Below are 21,256 nucleotides of genomic sequence, written 5' to 3' on the forward strand. Positions count from 1 at the left end.
TTCCTGTAAAAACAAAATCATGAACAGCAGGAAGTTGTGTGTCCTGAATTTGTGTTCTCTGCATCTGAGAACACACGTAAAAAGATCGGACGCTACGTTAAAGTACATTCTGTTCCCAGCTACCTCGTTTGTACGCAAACTAGTGTGTCTTAGTTAACTCGTAACATTCCACATACAAAACACTGTATGCAACAACTTTGGCAACATTCAGCCATGGGCAAACCTCCAGACTTCCCCTCTTCCAGTCTGTACTTGCAAGTTTACTCTTGCTCTGAGTTCTCTTTAGCAGCCTGTGTACAGTTACCATATGCTTGGTATTAACATCCTCTTGTATTGAGCTTGGAGCCTGGAGTTTGACCTTAGCCTGTCTTGAAGGCAGGTTTGTGTAATAGTGTAATAAGAAAACCGAGTTTTACTTTTATTCTTAAAACAAACATAAACTGATTGTGGATTTAACATAAAAAAAAAATCTAATTAGTCGAGTTCTTAAACAGCAGTCTCCTTATGTATTATCTTAGTAATGTTGAGGCTTGTTTAACTCTTGAGATTTCCAAAATGCTGCCAACATTTCCTAATTCTGCATAGGTTAAAAACTCGAAAAGGGAGGACGGGGTGACTCTGTTATTCTCTGTTTAGCTGTTCTGTTACGTATCGATGTCTTGCTCTCGCGCACTCTCTTGCAGACTAAATGAATTTCAGGCATGCCTCAATGAAACGGAGCAAATAAAAATCTCTCTGTACTTCCTCTAATTTCCTGTGAAACATCTCACTCTTACTGAAGCTAGCTAACTCATTAGCTTAGTTTTCTTTTCACAATACAAACTTTCACACCTCATTGTTTTGTTGCCATTGTAACTCGGTAGAACTTAATGTGGTGCTTTTAAAAGACTTTAATTTTAAATTTTGGTCAACACAGTCCTTATTCTTTTCTCAATCTGTTAGAATATTTGTGAGGTTCTGCGCAGACGAAGGTACAGCCTAGATGTTTCTCACATAGAATCTGTCAGCTGAGCTTACCTGTTGTGAGTTATGCAGTGGGTGAGGTTCACAAAGACATTTAAAGCACACAAAAAGTCTGAGTGCCTCTAAATCTTGAGTAACATTTCTTATGTTAAATGGTTTCAAACATCTGTTTTCAAAACCTCTTCAGGGCTTTTTTTTTCTATCTTTTAGCACTCAATTATGCCATTGGCCCTAGATTTGCATGAGTGAAACTGCTTTCTAACCGTTAACTGGAATAATTATGAGCTTTAAAATGAAGCCGCATTTACTTTCTTACTGGAACATTTGTTCTAGCTTAAGAAGAAAAAAAGGCCAAAAGTAAAAAAAAAAAAAAGCGGCGGTGGGGGAGAATAAAACATTTTTCACACAAGTTGTTTTGCTTGGCTGGATTCCAATTGTGGCTGAGTCCTTCCACTTTAAAGTAATCCACATTATGCCCAGATGAGACTCGTTAGATTATAGAAGACTTATCCCGCCTGATCATGTGAAATTAATGGCTGTGACGACGTGGGAGGGCAAATCTGCCTCGGGAGAGTTTAATTTCCCGTGTGACTTGTTGAGTTATGTGTTCTGCCCTCCGCTCGGTCTCACTGAACATGACAAATCTTCTAAATCTTTCCTACCCTTGTCGGAGCAACACATTGCAAGAATGCAACACACACACACACACACACACACACACGCACACGCACACACGCAAACATAACTATAGCTTTATTTCTTTACAGGCTTCAGATTCTATGAGAATTGTGCTGGGATCTAACATTATTTTAAGATACAAATATGGATTCTAAAGTCCAGATTTACAGAGTTCAGGGGAACATTATTCTTAAAGTAAAAGTAACAGCATAGCAACTTGTCTTGACCTACCTGTAGAGCCAGCTGCGGATCTTCAGGTCCCAGAGTCCTTGCCCTCGTTGCGCTCTCGGAGATGGAAGCTGTCCTCCAGTCCCAGGGGCCTCACCCGTTCTCCAGTCACCAGCCCTGATTAACTAATGGCTGACAGATGAGGCTGGCAGGTTTGCGGGAGCAGCACGTCTCCTTAAAGTTGCTGGGGTTTTTTTTTTTCCCCCACCGTTCGACTGCAGATACAGCTCAGCTGGGGGAAACGTAGAATGTATGGCTGTGATTTTCTTTCTTGCTCCCTCCTGCTTTCTGCTCTAGTGAGGTGGGGCTAGACCCCCACACCCCCACAACCACCCACAACCCCCACCTCTTCTCAGTCCCAGACGATCCACCCCACCTCCAGCATGTCTCTTCTCCGCCGAGGAAGTTTTGTTATCATTTATGAGTAAACGTGCAGCGGGTATCTGCGGCGCTAAGGGGCCAGCCACCCAGGCTTTGATGTCAGCTGAGAGGACCCCGTGTTTAAAATGCCTCTGTAATTACAGCGTGCAGGATGCATGTTTGTGCAGCGTTTGCCGCCACCCGCACCGACAAGAAAAGGCAGAAGGCGGCTTTGTTCGAAAGGGCACTCTGACCCTCGATCCCTTTTTCAAGATTAGTGAAGTACCAAAGTTTCACAACGAGAGGTCATCATCGTTTGCCACGCATCGTGACAGCCGCTCGTCGTTACGCAATCCTTCTGCGGTCCTAACTAGTGTTACAATGAAACATTATGCTGCTTATCTGGTCTGGAAATTGTGCATCTCGTGTATTTTATTCTGGCTCTCCCTTTTTGTGGTGACTAGACAAGTGGGGGTGGAGGTGGAGGGTGGAGGCTCACTCATCGAGCAGAAATTGGCGCCCTAATTACTGCACAGCCACACGGGAACCGAAATATCTTGAAAAAAAAAAGTCAGCCGTCTTAGTTTTTTTTTTTTTTTTTGCCACAGCTGTCATCAGGGTGTCTAGTTTTCATTCACTGTGTTTTCTCCTTTTGGGGCGCTTATTATTACCAGGTGATTGTCTCAAAGAGTGTGTATGAAGCCTTTCCTCTCATTCGCAGCAGCTCTCTAAGTAACTCCTCTGCTTGCAGGTCAAACAGCTGAATGAAAATTACAAATGAGGTCAGAAATGCTGCAAAAACAGAAGTCAACAAGAAAAAGACAACCACAAAAGACAACCAGACAACCACTTTGGCAAAACAATGTTTGCCAAAGTGTAAAATCAAAACAGGAAATAACGAAAACCAACTAGTCTCGTACATGTCTTGTACATAACCTGGACTGAAAGGCCACTTCTCATAAAAGAAAAAAAAAACAATTTAAGAAGCCAAGTCACTGTTTACAAAAGCACTCGTGGATAAAGTTTTATTTTTGGAGACATTTTCTGTACTTTGATGAAGAAAAACATGGTGAAATGTTTTGCTAATATGACCGTTGTTTTATGTAGAGACAATAAGTAGAAGCTTACAAGCCTGAGAAAATCCCAGTTGCTAGGTTTGGGGGCGGCAGCATCATAACATTTTGGTGTTTTGCGGCAGGAACCCTGGTGAACTTCATAAAATACTTTGCCTCATAAGGAAAGAACAACATGTCAAACTATAAAAGCAACTTCTTAACACAGCAGCCAGGAAGTTAAAAGCTTGGACACGAAGAACAATGACCAAATTAGGTCTCCACGACGACAAAATTAGGCCAGTAATTCAATCTTGAAGTTGTTTTCAAGGGGCCATCAGAAAGCTTTGATCTCAGAAGGAAAGTAGCTTACTCACCTGACGCGACTCCACCAGTTCAGTCAGGACAAACAGACCATAAGCGCAGTGGAAGAAACCCACAAAGTTTCGACCCGAGTCCTAATTTTAAAAAGCAGTCGTGCCAAATACTAGGGAAACACATTCAAACCTCTAAATTTGTGGTCTTATCATTGACATGCTTTGATGAAAAGTGTTGCTTTTTCTCTCCCCCCCCCTCTCCTCAGTGTTCAGTGAGCTGTGGCCGCGGCACCAAGCAGCGGGAGATAGCCTGTGTTGTCCAGAACCAAACCCAAATAAAGGATGCGCACTGCAGCCATCTGCCCCGGCCGCGCGCGCAGAAGGCCTGCCGAGCCCGAGGATGCCCTGCCTGGAAAGCCAACAGGTGGCGGGAGGTATGTTTGCTCTTCTTGCTGCTCCACGACCCGCTGAATGTCCAGTACCGGCCGCCGTGCCGCAGCCACAAACACACAACGGAAACCCTCCTGGAGGCTGCAGATGTGACGCACGCAGAGAGCATCTGTCTAATCCCAGCTCAGTTTATTTCTGTTCAAGACTAATGTGTTCCTTTTTATTTATTTTTTATTTTTTTACCCTCTCCCCTCCCCAAGCGTACCCCAAACACTCCCGGCCTGATTTGTAGAACTGTTTACAAGGCGAATGTGAGGTTTTCATTTCAGGTTCATTACAGTCTGGCAAAACGTTGGAAGTCGTTCTGTAATCAGGCTTCAGGCGAGGCGGGCTCCTCTTTGAATCCGATTTGTTGGAAAACACACAGCTCACTCGCATCCCGTCATACACACTGTCTTAATAAAATCTGATCAACATGGAGGTCTGGGTGCGGCAGACGCAGCCGAGGGTGACCTCTCGAATCTGCTTAGACAAGATGTTAGGAATGGTATACGTTCTGATGGCAAGTGTTTACACCAGCTAGGTTTTTTCACATTTTCTCACAAGATTTTCTGTTTATAGGCCAACGCAGTGTACAACATTATAGTCAGCTGGAAGAAAAACTATACATAGTTTCACTTTTTTTAATGGAATTTTTTTGCAGTTTTTATTGCAGGTTTGTGGGATGTTTCTCCACAACCTTTATACCACTAAACACTAAAATGTAATGCCCTTTATACTTAAAAAAAAACTCAAGTTCAAACCCATCGCATAATAAGTGTCTGTAAACATCAATTCTCAATTGTGTACCATGCTGAATATTGATGCCTTCACCACTTTCCACATTTTGGTTTGTGAAAAGTCTGAAAACCACGTCCTTTTTCCTTTCACCTCTGAATTATGCGTCGGGTTGGACTGTCACACAAAATCCCAATGCGATGAAGTTTGCTCTTGGCAAAATGTCATAAAAGGTCAGAAGTCTGAGTCAATTATTTGAGTCTCTGTATTATTATGTGTCAGAAGAAAATGATTTTCCGAAAGGACTTTTGTTTTTTGCATTTCTTTTTTGAACTAAAGGAAACGTTTCAAGATAGAAAATCGGCGTGGATAAACCTAACCTCTGCCTCCTTCCCAAGAACTCCTGCCTCTCCTCAGGCTTTACGCATATCTTCCTCCCTTCTCACTTTTGTTCCCACTGATGTCTGGAAGCAATCATCCCGGCCTGCCTGCCCCCCCACTACCTCCAACATACCGACAGTTACCATAAAATCCTCATCTGGCCCCAAAAGACATGTTTTATATCTTAATATTCATGCATATGACAACTCTGAAACCCCAGGATGCAGTGGGACTCATTCCATAGCTGCATACCATTTTATGTCATTCTGACAGAGGGCATGTAGTAAAATGCTTAGAAAGAATACACATTAGGATTTTTCATGGTCGTCTTTTATTATTTGTGAAATGTTTAGTGTGAAATATTTTAAGAACGTGATCCCATAACCGGCACACACGAAGCACGTTTTCTGATTCTTCTAAAAGACTTTCCATTTAATTTGGTATTTCTTTTCTTTTCTTTCCTACGATTTTGCAGACATAATTTGTTACACTTGGAGTTAAAGGAACAGTTTGACTGTAAAGGTGTAAAACAACAACAAAAAAAAAAAAGTCCTCAGATGGAACTCCAGTTTTATGGTTTGTGACGTTACCACCGAGGCTTCAGCGCATGAGATCCTGTGTTGAAACTGACATGAAATATATTTTATGTGAAGTAGACGGAGGGTGAAGTTAGTAATAAAAATGGCTTTTTTATTCTACTTAGATGCAAGATTTATCCAATCTTAGCTGCCACACAAAAACTGAGTTAAACTCTGAAAAGGTCGGCATCCCAAATCAGAGACTGTTGACACTCTGATATTGATTAACCTAAACATACGTTGTTGCACTAACAAGCTCCTGTACAACTATGCAGCAAAATAACAGAATTTGTCATTTCTGTTAGCTGACCTTAAATGTTGTGCAGCTCTTTTCTTATTTAAGCGGCAGCATGCTATTCAGTTTTGAGGTTCCCTCCTTTGAAAGGAACCCAGTAACAGCTTTCCCTACCTTAACCTGTCAGCAGAGCATAAAGGCCTTTCAACAGACAGTTCTGTTTTCATGCTTTATATGTTTGGGGGTTTTTTTTCCCAAAAGGCATTTTGCAGAATAAAACGGATGGATCTAAAAGTCCCTGGTAACTTGATCCAGCTGAGTAATTTTCAGATTTCCAGACCGTACGTATCTGATGAGCTCACAAAGGAATCGGCTCGATCAGCTCAGGCTTCACAGAATGCTTCCTCACAGTGTGAAGGTATGCTTGACGAACGACATCAAAGAGATTGTTGAGACAGACGCTCGTCTGATCGCAGATAAGTGCATTCAGCGGGAAGACTGAACAAAGTTTCATGGAAAAGTTCAACTCTGTGAACTTTGTGAAAGACAAGAGAACACGCTTTTACAGCTGCGGCAAATTGTGAGAATGTGTTGTAAATTTTTTCCAATTTTCTGAGTAAAATAAACAATAAATACAAATCCTTGCCTCAGTACTGAGCCCTGTTTGGCCACATTATACATTTATAATGCATTTTAGGAAACTGAAGTGGTCAGTCTGGAGGCTGGTCCACAATGCGGTCATTACATCCCCACATCATTGCCTCCACATGTTGTTCTCTTTTTAGGCTCGCTAATTCAATCTTAAATTCAGCAACCAGCACTTGAAGGTTGTAAACCTTTTTCTGACCACATTGACAAATCTGACTAAGGTCCAGGTGGGAAAACAAAATGATAAATCACGTAGAAGGATCTATCATCATTTTGTTACTTGTTACTAATGCAAGTAACAAGTTGATCTGACTGACTTGAGTTTTCATTGAATGTTTTAGTTGACAGTTCAGAGAATCACAATTGAAGCTTGTTTTGAAAACCGAATGCATTTCTGTTCCGTGTGTGTTTCGTTACAGTGCTCCGTCACCTGTGGGTCAGGAGTTCAGGAGCGAGATGTTTATTGCAGGCTCAAAGGTTCGGGGCAAGTCAGAGAAGACCTCTGTAGTCCTCACTTACGTCCTCCAACAGTCCAAGTGTGCCAAACAGCAGAGTGCACCCGTTACACCTGGGTGACGGGTGAATGGGAGCAGGTAAGTGGAGTTTCTTTTCTTATCCAATTGATCTTTTGATTATTTGCACTGTCTCATAAATGTACAGACAGATTTGCACGTTAAGAGACAATTTTCTGTTAAGGTTTCATGGGATAGACCAATAAGAATTAACAAAGAATTGTAAAATGGAAAAAAAAGAATTATTTTCTTTCTATCCCTTTTTCTTCCAACAAATTAAAGTTAGGACATGTATTCAGACCCTGATGATTAAATACTTTCTGGTACCATCATTTGCAGTAAAGGCTGCAGGTCTCTCACATCTAGAGACTGAAATGTTTTTCTCGTTTTTTCTTTTATTTATGCCTTATGCAGCTCTGCCACACTGGATGGCAAACTGGGTTGACTTTTTCCTGCGTGGTTTTAAATAAAGTCAATTTTGTGTTTAGAATCAATAAAACAACACTTATTTCACCGTCTCGACTTGTAGTGCAACGCAACGTGTGGGGAAGGGATGAAGAGCAGAACGGTGAGATGTGTCGGCCCGGGCCCCACACCTGCCCACGATGACCGCTGTGGACCGTCCACCAGGCCCCCATCTCTCCATCGCTGCAGAGAGGAGCCCTGTCCCTACACGTGGATAACAGGGGAGTGGTCACAGGTGGGAATGAAAACTGACGGCGGTATCCGAAAGCCTGTGTTTAGTTCTTGTTGTCGAGATTTGCTGAGTTAATTTTTTACGTCTGTGTTAAAACTGTCACTACTGCGTGATGGTATGAGACAGACGATCTGTGAAAAATACGGAGCTCTTCCGCCTCCTCTCTGTGGTCCCACTGCCATCTACAGAAACACACTAGAGGAGGAGGGGTATTAGCTGTTAATCATGATTGTGTACGTGCTGCTCACGCCTCCGCCTTGCTCTGTGCTTTGCGTTCCAGATAGTTCCCTACGCCTACTAGCCTGTTTTGAATGCCAAGGCTAATTAGCATGGCCACTGATGATGGCCTTTTTATCGTTACTTTTCCTGTAATGATAAGTTGTTTTTCCGCCATCAGCACATGTAGCAGCATGTACAGGAGCCTGATTTGCAGCGCTAAGACCTTCCTCCTGATTCTGATTATTATTTTTTCTTTATCTGTCTCATCTGAAGCTTTCATGACACGGTGACAGTTTTAACAAATATGTAAAAAAACATATTGTTTATAAAAGTTACTTAGTATAGCTGTTTTTTTGGTATTTGGTACTCAAAACAGTGAGATAACTCCAAAAACATTTGATTTGATCTAAAACTTAATCCAGACTCATAAACGCAGTGTTGGCTCTTTCCTATCGTTATGTTTGTATGTATTTGTGTTTCTCAGTGCTCCGCCAGCTGTGGCGTCGGCTACCAGCAGCGTTTTGTCTCCTGCTCTTTGTTGCCCTCCTCTTTGCACTCCCAGCGTTTCCACACTCAGCCGTCCTCTGCAGGCAAAATCTGCCCTGAACCTCACCCTCCTGCCACTCAGCCATGCTTCCTCAGGGAGTGCCCTCACACCTCCTACTGGAAAGTTGGCCCTTGGACCAAGGTGAAGCACAGAGCATTAAGCAGCCAAAGAAAATCAGTCCCACTTGTTTCAAATTATCCAAAGATGTTGTCCCTTTTCTTCCTGTTTTTGGGTCCCAGTGTTCGCTGACCTGTGGGGCAGGAATGATGGAGCGTAGGGTGGAGTGTGTGACCTCCGAGGGGCAAATGTCTAAACACTGCCGTCCATCAGACAGACCGGAATCACAAGCTGCGTGTCAAGAGAGACAATGTGAGATTCTCACTTTCAATTCGTAATAAAGTGTTGAATTTCTGCAGCTCCTCCAGAGTTACCAGAGTATGATTAAGGCTCTCTTTGCTCAATTTTTTGCTCAGATGGATGACCATGTTTTGTAAGGTTTGCAGCTATGTCACAGATAAACGACAGACTGAACAGTGGTCTGTAAAGTCTCCAAAGCTTGTGATGGTTTTTAACACCCTAACCTGCTTCTAACAACTTTGTCTTCCATTTTTCTTTGACTCCAGGATTCTGTTTGTTCTCTAATATTCTCCAGCAAACCTCTGAGGTTTTATTTAGAGTTAACAAAGTAAGCAAGTGTGAAAATGAATGCCTCAGTTTTCAGATTTTTACTTGTTAAAACTTTGTAAAACTCATATATTGGTTTTGTTTAGTTTCATATTACTACTCTTCAGAGTTTGCAAAACAATACACAAGTCAGTTTGCATTTAGGAAGTTTTTGTTTCATGTATTCTAACCCAACTGCATTGACATGGTTGTGTTAAAAGTCATCTCTTCCGCTTTCCTTTCCTGAGGATTGAATTTGGCTGTTTCTTATTTGACTGAACCGTCTTGTTCTCCTATTTGAACTTCTTCACACACTGCCTATGTAGAACTTTCCGCGGGACGGGATTATATTGCGTGCGCCTTGTGTACCAAGCAAAACCGTATCTGATTGTGTTAACAGAAATCCAACCACGCTTTTCTTCGGTACATTAGGCAGAACAGCGAGCCCCGCTTAAAGCCTCCCAAAGTGATAATTTAGCGAAACAACAAACAGCGAGTCAGCAGTTTTCTATCAAAATGCCTTGCAGGGTGGGGTGGGGCTTTGAGCGCCCACCGGGGCAGCTTTAATTGTGCCGGGCCAAAGTTTGCAGGTTGACTCAATCACGTTTCCCATGTCTCAGCATACTGGCTCACTGGGCCAGTCGTTTCCAACCAGGCTGCCGCCAAGTCCAGCGCTGGCAAAGTTAAAATGATATCCTCGGGTGACAGCCAGTTTTGTGGTCATGTTTTAAGTATAACGAACTAATCAGCTCGATATGGGCTCTCCAGCAGTCTTGGAAAACAGGCAAAAGACTAAAAAAAAGAGCCAAGTCACAATTGTTTTTTTAATAACTCCTCCCTCAGGCCAGGTGTTCACTTCTTGCCGAGACATTCAGCGGACCCAGCGTGTGAGGATGGACGGGGAATACTATCTCAAGGTCAAGTTTCGGACTCTGCAGGTGCGTCTTTGCTGACAGAAATCCTCCTGCGCACGTCACGGCTCCCGTCTCACGATCTGTTTGGCTTTAGATTTACTGCGCTGAGATGCAGACGGATTTCCCGAAGGAGTACGTGACACTGCGCAGCAGTCAGACAGACAACTACTCTGAGGTGTACGGCCACAGGTTTGTAACGTAGCGATCAGTTTTAAGATCCTGTTTTACGAAATTGATCCTAACGCCTCTTGTCCTTCCCAAACAAGGTTGATCAACCCCTTCGAATGTCCGTACAACGGCAGTCGCAGGCAGGACTGTGAGTGCAGAAATGACTATTCGGCAGCAGGGTACACGCTCTTCCACAAAGTTCGCCTGGACCTGAGCTCCCTTCGGATAATGAGTTCGTAATTACTGTGTGACTGGCTTACACCGTCTGCTGTAATGAGACCACACATCGCTGCTGATTTAAACACTTGCACACCTCATCCCAGAGTGCCAATAAGGTCCAAAGGCCTCACACACTCTTGTCTGCTGAAAATGATCAAAAAAATAAATAAATAAATCTTAAACTTTCAGCATCCACATCACAAGGCTTCTACCGTGCAAACATGTGAGCAGGGTGGATCGAGGAATGCATGCGTGCATGTGCTTAGCCAGGCAATATGTGAGCAACTGGACCATCATCAAACACTTTTTCATATTTGCAAGCAGCCAATCGCACTCTCACAGACTGTCCACACATGCACACACACACACACACACGTCTTCCTCCTCTAAATTTTTACTGTCAGTTTCAACTGTTGCATTGTGTTCAAGTACGCCTTTGATTAAAGGATAAGGATTAACACAGGATGTACGTGTTTGCCCATTCGTTTTTTTGCTCACGTACACTAAGAAGGAGACTGGAGCACCTCGAAGCCTTCAGATAGCTTCTTCCCGTTTGCGTCCTTGACACCATGTTCCCACCCTTTTTTTTTTTTTGTGCATGGTACTCATTTGGCTTTAAGGTGGCTCGCATCAGATCTGAGGCAGGAAAATTAGTTCAAGATGAAGGGGGGAAGTTTGAAGAGGCGCTAATTGAGTGTGACTTACATATCAGTGCAGCTTTATGGTGATAAAGAAAGTACGAAAGTATGGCAGGAGGAAAAACAAGCCAAGTGGACTGAAGCAGGATTCATGATTAAAACAAAGTGGTTTAATGAAAACAATCTGCTTCCTGTACAGATTGGAAAACGATGGGAAAGCAGCTTCTTCCGGACTTTCCAGTGCTGTTTTCCATGACCCGTGTACAAATTTGAAAAATCTAATTCTCTATATTATACTTAATTAATGATTAATTTATTTTCATATTATGTTCCCCCCTTCTTGATCATGTGTTGATAAGCTCACAATTTCTACTGAACAGATTCACTATTCAGGCATCAATGTGACTCAGGTGATAAAATAAATACACAAAATCACAAAATAGTTGTGTGCTCACATGGTACGCAGTGAGAATATATCACACATTTGATATTTTGAGACTGGAAATGTCAAATTTTCGAACCGAAATTATAGGGGAATCCTGAAATAATGATTTAAAAGACCGCTTTTCTACTCAGACATTTTAGGCAAAGGTGTTTGTCTTCCTGTGCTGATGAAAATAGAAAAAAGACTAAGAAACATAACGTAAAAAAAAAAAAAAAAAAAAAAAAAAAAAACAGTTCACAGAATTTGATGTATTTTTAATTTCACTGACCTCTCCAGACACAGCCTTCCAGCTTCACTTTACAAACTGCTGAGTGGAAAAAATCTTAGATGAAGCAAACACACATCTGGCAACGTGACATCAGTTATTTATGTGTTTTTTCTTTTCTTTTTTTTCCCCTCCCAGCAGATGCTTGCAGTCTGTTCACTTCGATTGTTGCACAGTTTCACTCAAGATTTCTGTCTTTTCTGTTTTCCAGTCACAGACCTCCAGTTTTCCCAGACTATTCATGGGCGGCCTGTCCCATTTGCTACAGCAGGAGATTGTTATAGTGCAGCCAAGTGCCCACAGGTTGGTCAAGTTATACCTCATGGGAAAAAACCCCCAGTACCTGCCTCCTTACTGATTACATCTGATTTTACATTTTTTGTCACATTTCATTGTCTCAGATCATCAAGCCTATTATAAGGTCAGAAAAAGAAAACCTAAGTTTCAAGTGGTTATTTGAAAAGCAGTCCTAACCAACCAGACCCAGTAAAAATAAATAAATAAGTGCCCTCATTGTTAGATCATTAGATAACTGTGATTGACTGCATTATTGTTTATTTTCCACAACCCAGACTTGGAACTGATTACTTTCAGGCCTACAGAATTAAGACAATGATTCAAATCTATCAATCTGAAATGCTTGCAAAGATATTTCTAAGCCTTTGGGGTTTTAACGATCCACAGCTGTTATCCACAAATGTAGAAAATATGGAACAGGGTGAACCTTCGTTAGGGACGAGCTAATTACTCCGATAGAGCTTCATCAAGAAGGTCACAAAAGAACCCAGAACATCTAAGGCATTGTTTCCCTTATCTGCCTTAGCACAGGTCAGAGGTCATGAAATAAAAAAAGAGACTGGCCAGTAATGGCATCTATGAAAGAAAAGCCACTGTTGACTAAAAAAAAACACACATACTAAAAAAATATCTCTGGACTTTATGAAAATATTCTGATAACTAATAAGGCAGAACTGGACATTTTAGGAGTTTAGGCATCCCGTTATATCTGGTGTAAGACCTACACAGCATGAACACACTGACAGTCAAGCACGGTGGTGGCAGTGTGGGGGCCCGGTGCCGACGACTTGCTGTAATCGATGGAACCACGAATTCTGTTCTCTACCAAAACAAACATTCCAGATCTCAAGTCTGTGCAGCAAAAACAATGATGCAGGCCACACCAGCAAGTCTGCCTATGAAATCTTCAAAAACAGAAAGAAGGTTTTTGGAGTGGCCTAGTAAAAGTTCAGATCTCTGAGAAGAGATCTCTGAGAAGAGACTGAGAAGTTGTTCTGTTCATATTCAAAAACAATCCAATGTGGCTGAATTAACACAATTTGGCAGCGGTGAGTCAAACTGATGAAAGACTCACTGCTGGTTATTGCAAATGCTTGATGGTAGTTGTTGCTGTGAAGGGTGGAAGCATCAGTTCCTGGTTGCTTTGGGTAGATTTTTCACAAAAAACGTCCTCATTTAAAAACTGCCATTGTACTTACTCAGGATAGATTTGTGAGATATGATTTTTTTTTTTTTTTTGATAATCAGAAACATTCACATAGTTTTCATGCATTCCTTTCTACATATTTTATGTGAAACAGCTTCTCTGTGCTTTTTAGGGCCAATTTAGTATCAACCTGATTGGAACGGGCCTTAAAGTGGCTCCAAACACCAAGTGGACATCCCAAGGGAACTACGTTTCCGTTAAAGTCCACAGATCTGAGGTAAGAACTTTCATGTGACATCTGATGTTGATTTTTCAAGAAATTGCCTTGTCGTCATTTTGCTATCCAAGCCACATTTTTGAGTGCGGGAATGAAATTCCGTGGTGCTTTGTTTCTCCTTTAAGCATCGTGTTATTTCAGTCTGCTGGTAAACTCACTGTTATTTATAAACTGTCCATTTTTGCATAGAACGCTGCCCTTTTGCCCACTTTCTGCTCTCTCATTCATTTCCATGCGTAGGACGGAACAAGAATTTACGGTCGCTGCGGCGGTTTCTGTGGGAAGTGCATTCCCCACGCTCATAATGGTCTTCTCCTCCAAGTTCACTGAGAGCCAAGTCGAAAACAAATCTCTAAATTCAGTTTGATGACAGTGGGCCAGGAACACACAATAGGAGTCATTTGTTGGATCCAGTCGTCGGCTGTGAGCACGGAGGAGGGGCGTCAGCTGTGACATCTCCGGTTCCCAGATGGCAGCTAAAGGATACCCAACACAGTCCACTAATGCTGCATGCTGTCACCGTTAAGTGTTTCCTTAAAACTGAAGACGAGCCAGCCTTGTTTGCTTGCCAGCCATTTCGCTGTGGCACGTTTTGTGGTTTGGAAATGTATTTACTGATATAATTATATTACCAAGGGAGTCGGGACCTGTTGCAAGAACTCGAAACAGAAGGAAAACAGCTTCATGTTCTCTCTTATCAAGTTAAATATTTTCATCTTAAAACCGTCTTTTCTGAATTTCAATTCTGTTCCTCCTGGCGACAGTTTTCAGGAAGCGTTATACACTAAAACATTAAGAAATTAATGGTTCTCTTGCTGTGCTACGTAATGAGAGTAAACGAATAGCCACTTTGAGAAAATATATAACTATTGTAATTACAGGGTGGGCCATAAGTTTCCACACATAGGAGAATGTAAAATGTATATTTATTTTATATTTCAGATACCCAAGAAGATGCGTTTGACAAAAGAGCAAAGAATTGAAATTATACTGATGGCCGGATCGGGAAGCGGTCGCATGGTTACACGAAACTTTAACAGAAAACATGGAACGAGCATCACACACACACACGACAGTGTGGCAAAACTTTTTTGCAAGTTTCAGAAAACTGGAAATGTTGCAGATCAACCAAGAAGTGGTCCAAGACGTGCAGCGATTACACAGAGTCCCACAAAAATAAGAAAGGGTTGTCCAATATAACATGTTTATTTTTTCTGTGTATGGAAACTTTTGGCCCACCCTGTGTTATTCATACGTAACTTGAGATTTGAGTAAATCTCTAGACTTTTTTTAAAGTAACCAAGTACTGACGGTGTTCCTGACCTGCCTCACATCAGAGGTCAAAGTTTAGGGAAAAATTGTTTTTGAAGAACTTTACATTTTGATTGCATTGCTACCTATGTGTTTCTTCTACAGTCTGTGATCTTTAGTCGTTATTGGCACTGCTGGTAAAAATATGTAAGAAAAAAAAGCATATTAGGATTTAAGAACAATAATCAGGCAAAACAGAGTCCCAGTCCAGCTAAAATGATTAAAATAAGCACAATGACTATATCCTTGGAAACACTGCAGCTGTAAACAAACTCAATACGTTTAATCAGTGTCACATTTAACTCTCTCACTAATGACATTTCGGACTCTGCAGTCTCTAATATTTGATTTCCTTTTCTTTGCGGGGACACTTACTTGATCACAATCAAAGTTTCTCCAGCACAGCTTAAATATTAGCTTAAATAGGCGAGTATGCTGATCTGACAGAGTCTCCTAAAACACACATACCTTCATCTCTGTCTCTCAAGATGTTCCTGACTTGACAGATACAGCCACAGTCTTCAAGCTTTGCTGATACGGTGAGCTAACATTGGCATATTTATTGTGATATGACTTGTTGATAATTCTACTTTAACTTGAGTGCAGGTCCTTTTTGATATTCGTCCATTTTTAGGTTATCTTTGACTATAACTATGTCTATTTATGTTTATCTTGGGTGTTACAGAGTCACCAGTGATTGGACACCACCTATTTACAAACTACTTGTTTTGGACACTTAACAGGAAAACTATACAATTTTGTCATTTCAGGACAAACTTAGCAACCGTCACATCTTCACAACATGTGGACATTTCTGAAACTTACTGTATTTTTGACTACAACAATATTTTGGTTAGATTCAACCAAATTTAGCTTTATGGTGAAGAACAGAGTGGTTTGTGTGACGCTATGAAGGAATGTTATACCCGTTGTTAAGTAAATCCTGCAGAGGACCCATAAGAGGGAACCCTGGACTCTGATGAGTTTATACAGAAAGGTCAGAGGTCCTTCTCTCCATATGTTCCAACTTCCTAAAGATTATGCCCTGGTAATAAAAGATGATTTATTCACATCTTTACTTTGGTTGCCAATAAATACGCTCAACACCTCACTACTAAATGTCACTGAGAGTCACACTGACATGCTAACTGTGTAGGTAAATGCCTTTGCTTTGAGCAAAAACCCAGATAATTTCTTAGAGTATAAGCTCAGTGTTAAAGAATGTTATTTCATTGCACAAGTTCTCATCTTTTGCTGTACATGACACAGTCAGGTACGGCATCTCAGCCACTCCGTTTGGCCTGCTCCAAGTCCTCACAACCCTACCTCTCACAAGCATCTGTACTCTGAACCGTGTTGTAATATATTTATGTTCAACCATATTTATTCTATACTGACCTCTGAACATGTTGTTTGTAATATGATACAATGACTACTACCAGGGGAGAAGACTTTGACTGCTTTGCCAACAAGGTACTCTAATGACTTATTGCATAACCACTAATCTTAAAGTACTGTGCTTTTTTAACTACTGGAATTACGACTGATCTAAACATGGAAAATACTGATATTTGGAGCAACTCTTTCTGCGGCAGAGCCTCTTTTGTTTTAACCGGCATAGTTAGAAATGCCTTGGAAATGTCTGATGGACGACCTGCTTGCAAAGCAGTTCAGAGTACTGATATCAATGCGGGATTCTTAAGATATACCAGCCAAACTTGTCCCATGGGAAATCTCCCCCTGCGGGCGACGTGAGCTCCTAATCCACAACTGTTTACCATGACAACCATCATGTAGCTTAACACACTGGCATGCAGATGCTGAGCTTTTAACCAAAGTTGGGAAACAGATCCAGACTAGTCTCTCCTCAGACAATGCAGCTTCCTCTGATTTAAAGAACGGCTGACGATGGTAAAAGTCGGCGAGCAGCTAGAAAACCTTTGGCTGGAGTTCTTTTTTTTTTTTTTTATGACAGCCAATTGTGCTATGAGATCTGTATCAGAAGTTCAAGAATACTTTATGCACTATGTGCCATTAACTTTGTAGAAATGTAATCCTGTATGTTTTTTTTTTTTGTAATAATCATTACACTGTAACTTATATGTGTGTGTGTGTGTGTTTTTAATATTCAATACTTGAATTGTAAACATTGTGTGATGTATTCAGAGGGCATTGGTACTGAACAGAGACATGTTGACTTTGCTTGCCCTGCTTTATCCAAAGATGTTTTTAAGAATAATATGTATGTAAGTATATAAACAGTATGTATGAATGTACGTGTGGATGATGCTCAGAAGACGTGCATAATTATGGTGCTATGTATGGTTACTAATCATACATTTACTTTATGTGTCATTATACTAAAAATAAAATTTGCTTCTCAGCAACAAAAGCTTGAGTTAAGGTTTTATTTTTCACAAAAACGTAATCCATCCATTAAATATACTATTAAACAAAAATTAACTACCATTTATGATACATTCTGTTACACTGCTTTTGCTGTGACGTCACTTACTCAGTTTTCAATGCTTAGTAGTCAGTTGACCAGGTGTGGATGAATGTTTAATGCTCTGTAGTGTTCAGGTGCCGCAAAGTTGTAAACAGAAAAGACCAATATTTTGACTGAGATAGTCTTTCAATTGCAGAAACTATCAATAAGTCTGACTGCAATAATCTTGGAGATGCTTTTAGGGATTGGCATGCTGATGTGAGAGAATCTTCATTGGTGAAGACAGAGTGTCTGCATAATGTAGCATAAGAGAATTTAACATCACCATTACATCATTGCTGCTACTTTTGAGTAGGAATTTGTGTAAAAACTGTAGCAGTGGCATGTTTAGTGACTTGTAAATTCAAACTTCTGAATATTTGGTCATGTTATAACTACAGGCCAATGTATTTGTGACTGACCAAAAAAAGTTCATAGTTATAAAAAGTAAATTAAACGATACAAAGCTCTTTAAAAGTGTTGCACTTGTATTGATCCCTCCTAAGTGAATACTTAATAGAAAAGCCTTACAGATTACAGATGTGTGCTTTCTGCCATGTTTGTACCAAATAACTCAGTCAGACCGAGTGGAGAGAATGAGGGAGCAGCCTTTTTTCTATTTAATCTGCTTCACAGGTTCTCAGATTTAGCTCCTGACTTTGACTATACCATTGCAATTTGCAATACATGAATATGTTTTGATCTGAATCATTCCCATTTAGTGCTGGCTGTGACTTTAGAGTGATTGTTCATCCACAATGCAACTGAAAACAAACACATGCCAGACTTTTCACTTTGGCATATAGATCCACTTGCAAAGAAAGGTGACGCTGCAAAGTCATGTGTGGATTTAGCAGAGTAGTTTTATACAGCAGAGAAATGCAAGGCAGATAGAGTGTGAAAAGGGTGTAAGAGACATATTAAGATGTATAACTCAAGAGATGACAGCTTGCCTTCAGCGAAGTGTCACAAAACCATGATGATGCTTAGAAGTCAAATTACAGGGTTAACTCAGAGAATCTGATGTCAAACTGCAGCAACAATATTTTTACTGTCTACACAACATTGCATTAAAAAAATAGGATACATTTTGTGATCCGACAGCAGTGTCTCTTCCGTCCAGGTCAATATTAAAAAGAGTATAGTTGGTCAACACTGGATCCTGCTGCTAACCACATTGTGACTCCATGTGGATCCACTTAGTGCTGTGGACTGAATTTCAACAACTTGACTTTCAAGCACTTATTTCCACTTAGAGTCACATAAAACGCAGCAGCAAATACCCTGCAACGCAGTTTCTCTCTAATCTAGATATGCTCTTGAGTTCTGAATTTGTCCACTACTGGGTGACTCATCCGACTGTAATGTCAAATCAAAGGCCAAGGTAAATTGTCCAGGGAAGAAAAGTCGGCTCTTAATGACTTAATAACAAAGGTGCAGGTACTTTAGGAAAAGATAAACAGTTTACATACCAGGCACTTTTCCACGTCTTATTGCCTCAATATAACTTTGATGGTAAATGAAAACAGATTCTGGGATTCCTGAAGACTTGCTTTGATTTCTGACCAAAAGGCAAGGGTTCCAAAAACTGCCAGCTAAGCTCTTAAAAACAGTTTTTTGTTTTTTTTTCAAAAAGAGATCTTCAGACTCATTGACCCACACACCAATTAGAACCCAAAAAAACAAAAGCAGCTTCCCCTGGCACCTCATGTTGTGAGTATAAACTGAGCATCTTTAATGACTTTACTGAAAAACAAGAACCTGCACTGAGAGTCCTCATAAAAAGACACTAATGATTGATGTTTACCATGAAGCACAGTCTGTTTTAAGGTAACGGCGCAGACATTCCAGTGCGATCTGCAGCTGTGACCTGCTCTCTGGAAAATATATACAGAAGAAGCAAAAACGCTATTTCCACTATATATATATATATATATATATATATATATATATATATATATATATATATATATATATACACACACACACACGTGTGTGCATGCGTGTGCATGTGTGTGTATGTATACTTTTGCTTTCACTTCTTGCAGGCTACTAGGTATTTATTTATGCAACATCTGATAATGGGAGAAAAATATACGAGAGGTAAAATATAAGCAAGTTTAAGATTCACACCCCTCTTAAATTACAGATAACTTGTGGAAATAAAACTCAAAAGTAAAGTGAATAGTGTCATACATTGGGTAAACAGTGACACCTTGTGGTTGTAATATTGCTCTGTCATTCAATAAGTTATTAATGATTTTTTTTGTATTATTTATGCGTTCCTTTATGCGCAAAAAACAAGACGAAACGAGTTAAATCAATATTTGGTGAGAGTAAAAAAAAAAAAAAAAAAGAATCACGTCTGATTTTTGTTAGAAATACGCATCTGATTCTCTGCCGAAAAATCTCAAAAGATTTAACAAGTGGCTGCATTTGTTTACAGTAATTTCTTTTCCATAATAGAATGAATTGACATGTTGATGTATTGCAGTGCCTTGCATAGATCTACTTATGTCATTATTTTGCCATGTTAAGCTCCGTGCTTTAGTGTATTTTGTTGGGGCCGTCTGTGATAGACCGACCAAAAATAGCAAATAAATGCAAAGTGCAAGGAAAAGGGTACATAGTTTCCGAGACCTTTGAAAAGAAAAGTGAGAAAATTATGAACACCTTTTACTCTAATTTGGTGCACCTGTCCAATGTTGAGCTCTTAAAATACTTTTAAGAAAAACTTGCAGGTACTCAGAAGGTACAACAGGGCAAAAACAGACAACACACTGGCATGGAATACAATTGATTGATTGATTGATTGATTGATTGATTGATTATTTGATTGATTGATACAACAAGTTGAGCTCTGATCACCTACCAGTATTTTTTGTTCCCTCTTCTGCTTGACTTGCAGAGTGAAAATTACTGTACTTGTATTCTGTTTCATATTTTAAAATCTTAACATTGTTTTAGTTTCTGTTAAGTCTAGTCTGTAAACATTTTGGAGGCTTTTGGTTGCAAACCATGTTCTCATGTGACCAGCAGGTGGCGGTAGAGTATGCGCTTACCTCAGTAGTCATCTCCTCATCTCCTCACAGTCATGCAGAAAGAGCAATAGTGAAACAGGGTCTGAAATGTTAGACCTACTCTGGATTCAAGTTATTTTCGTGAGTTTCAGAACTCTCCTGGAAACAGTAATTTTATTCCAACGTTTCCAAAATTCTCAACCCTTTCTGGATAATTCACAGGTAAGCAGACGGAGACGTTTGCATGGCACACACAGATGCACAATTACCATCCATCCTTCCTTCAAGCCCAGGCCCTCACGTGCTCCTTCACACACATCCTACACTGAAGCAGCTGGCCTTCAACAGTATCAGCTCCACCTTCTGATGCAGCATGCTAGCATCAAAACCCCTGAAACAACATAATGTAGCAGCTATCCTGCAGCCGGCTGGACCATCAGCAGTTTGACAGTGTAGACCAGGGGTGGGCACTACTGGTCCTCGAGGGCCGGTGTCCTGCAACCTTTAGAAGTATCTTTACTTCAACACATCTGAATCAAATAATGAGATCATTAGCAGAATTCTGGAGAACCTGACTGCACTTGGGAGGTGATTCAGCTATTGGATTCAGGTGTGTTGGACCAGGGAGACATCTAAGAGTTGCAGGACACCGGCCCTCGAGGACCAGGAGTGCCCACCCCTGGTGTAGACGCTGCTGGCGCTTTGCCTGCTCTGTCAAAAGGAAGCAACGTCACCTTTGACTTTAAAGGGCTGACATGGAATGAGGTCATTTTTAGGCGTTAAGTTACACGTCTACACAGCATCCATTTTGGAACAGCTGCT

The 21,256-nt window shown here is 40.7% G+C and overlaps 1 protein-coding gene across 3 annotated transcripts in view; it reads left to right on the forward strand.

The window, feature by feature from the left end:
• The window catches only part of LOC122835252 (A disintegrin and metalloproteinase with thrombospondin motifs 20), a 92,678-nt gene extending 77,999 nt beyond the window's left edge, over positions 1-14,679 (forward strand). For all 3 annotated transcript variants that reach the window (XM_044124135.1, XM_044124136.1, XM_044124137.1), the window contains 11 exons: positions 3,865-4,032; positions 7,027-7,200; positions 7,649-7,819; positions 8,520-8,723; positions 8,822-8,951; positions 10,089-10,183; positions 10,254-10,348; positions 10,426-10,559; positions 12,106-12,197; positions 13,511-13,615; positions 13,856-14,679. In XM_044124135.1, the coding sequence (XP_043980070.1) occupies positions 3,865-4,032; positions 7,027-7,200; positions 7,649-7,819; positions 8,520-8,723; positions 8,822-8,951; positions 10,089-10,183; positions 10,254-10,348; positions 10,426-10,559; positions 12,106-12,197; positions 13,511-13,615; positions 13,856-13,945 (1,458 nt within the window). In that variant the 3' untranslated portion in view covers positions 13,946-14,679. The remainder of the gene's footprint in view (positions 1-3,864; positions 4,033-7,026; positions 7,201-7,648; positions 7,820-8,519; positions 8,724-8,821; positions 8,952-10,088; positions 10,184-10,253; positions 10,349-10,425; positions 10,560-12,105; positions 12,198-13,510; positions 13,616-13,855) is intronic.
• Positions 14,680-21,256: the final 6,577 nt, after the last annotated feature.

Source organism: Gambusia affinis, linkage group LG08 (genome assembly GCF_019740435.1).
Source record: "Gambusia affinis linkage group LG08, SWU_Gaff_1.0, whole genome shotgun sequence".
NCBI lineage: Eukaryota > Metazoa > Chordata > Actinopteri > Cyprinodontiformes > Poeciliidae > Gambusia > Gambusia affinis.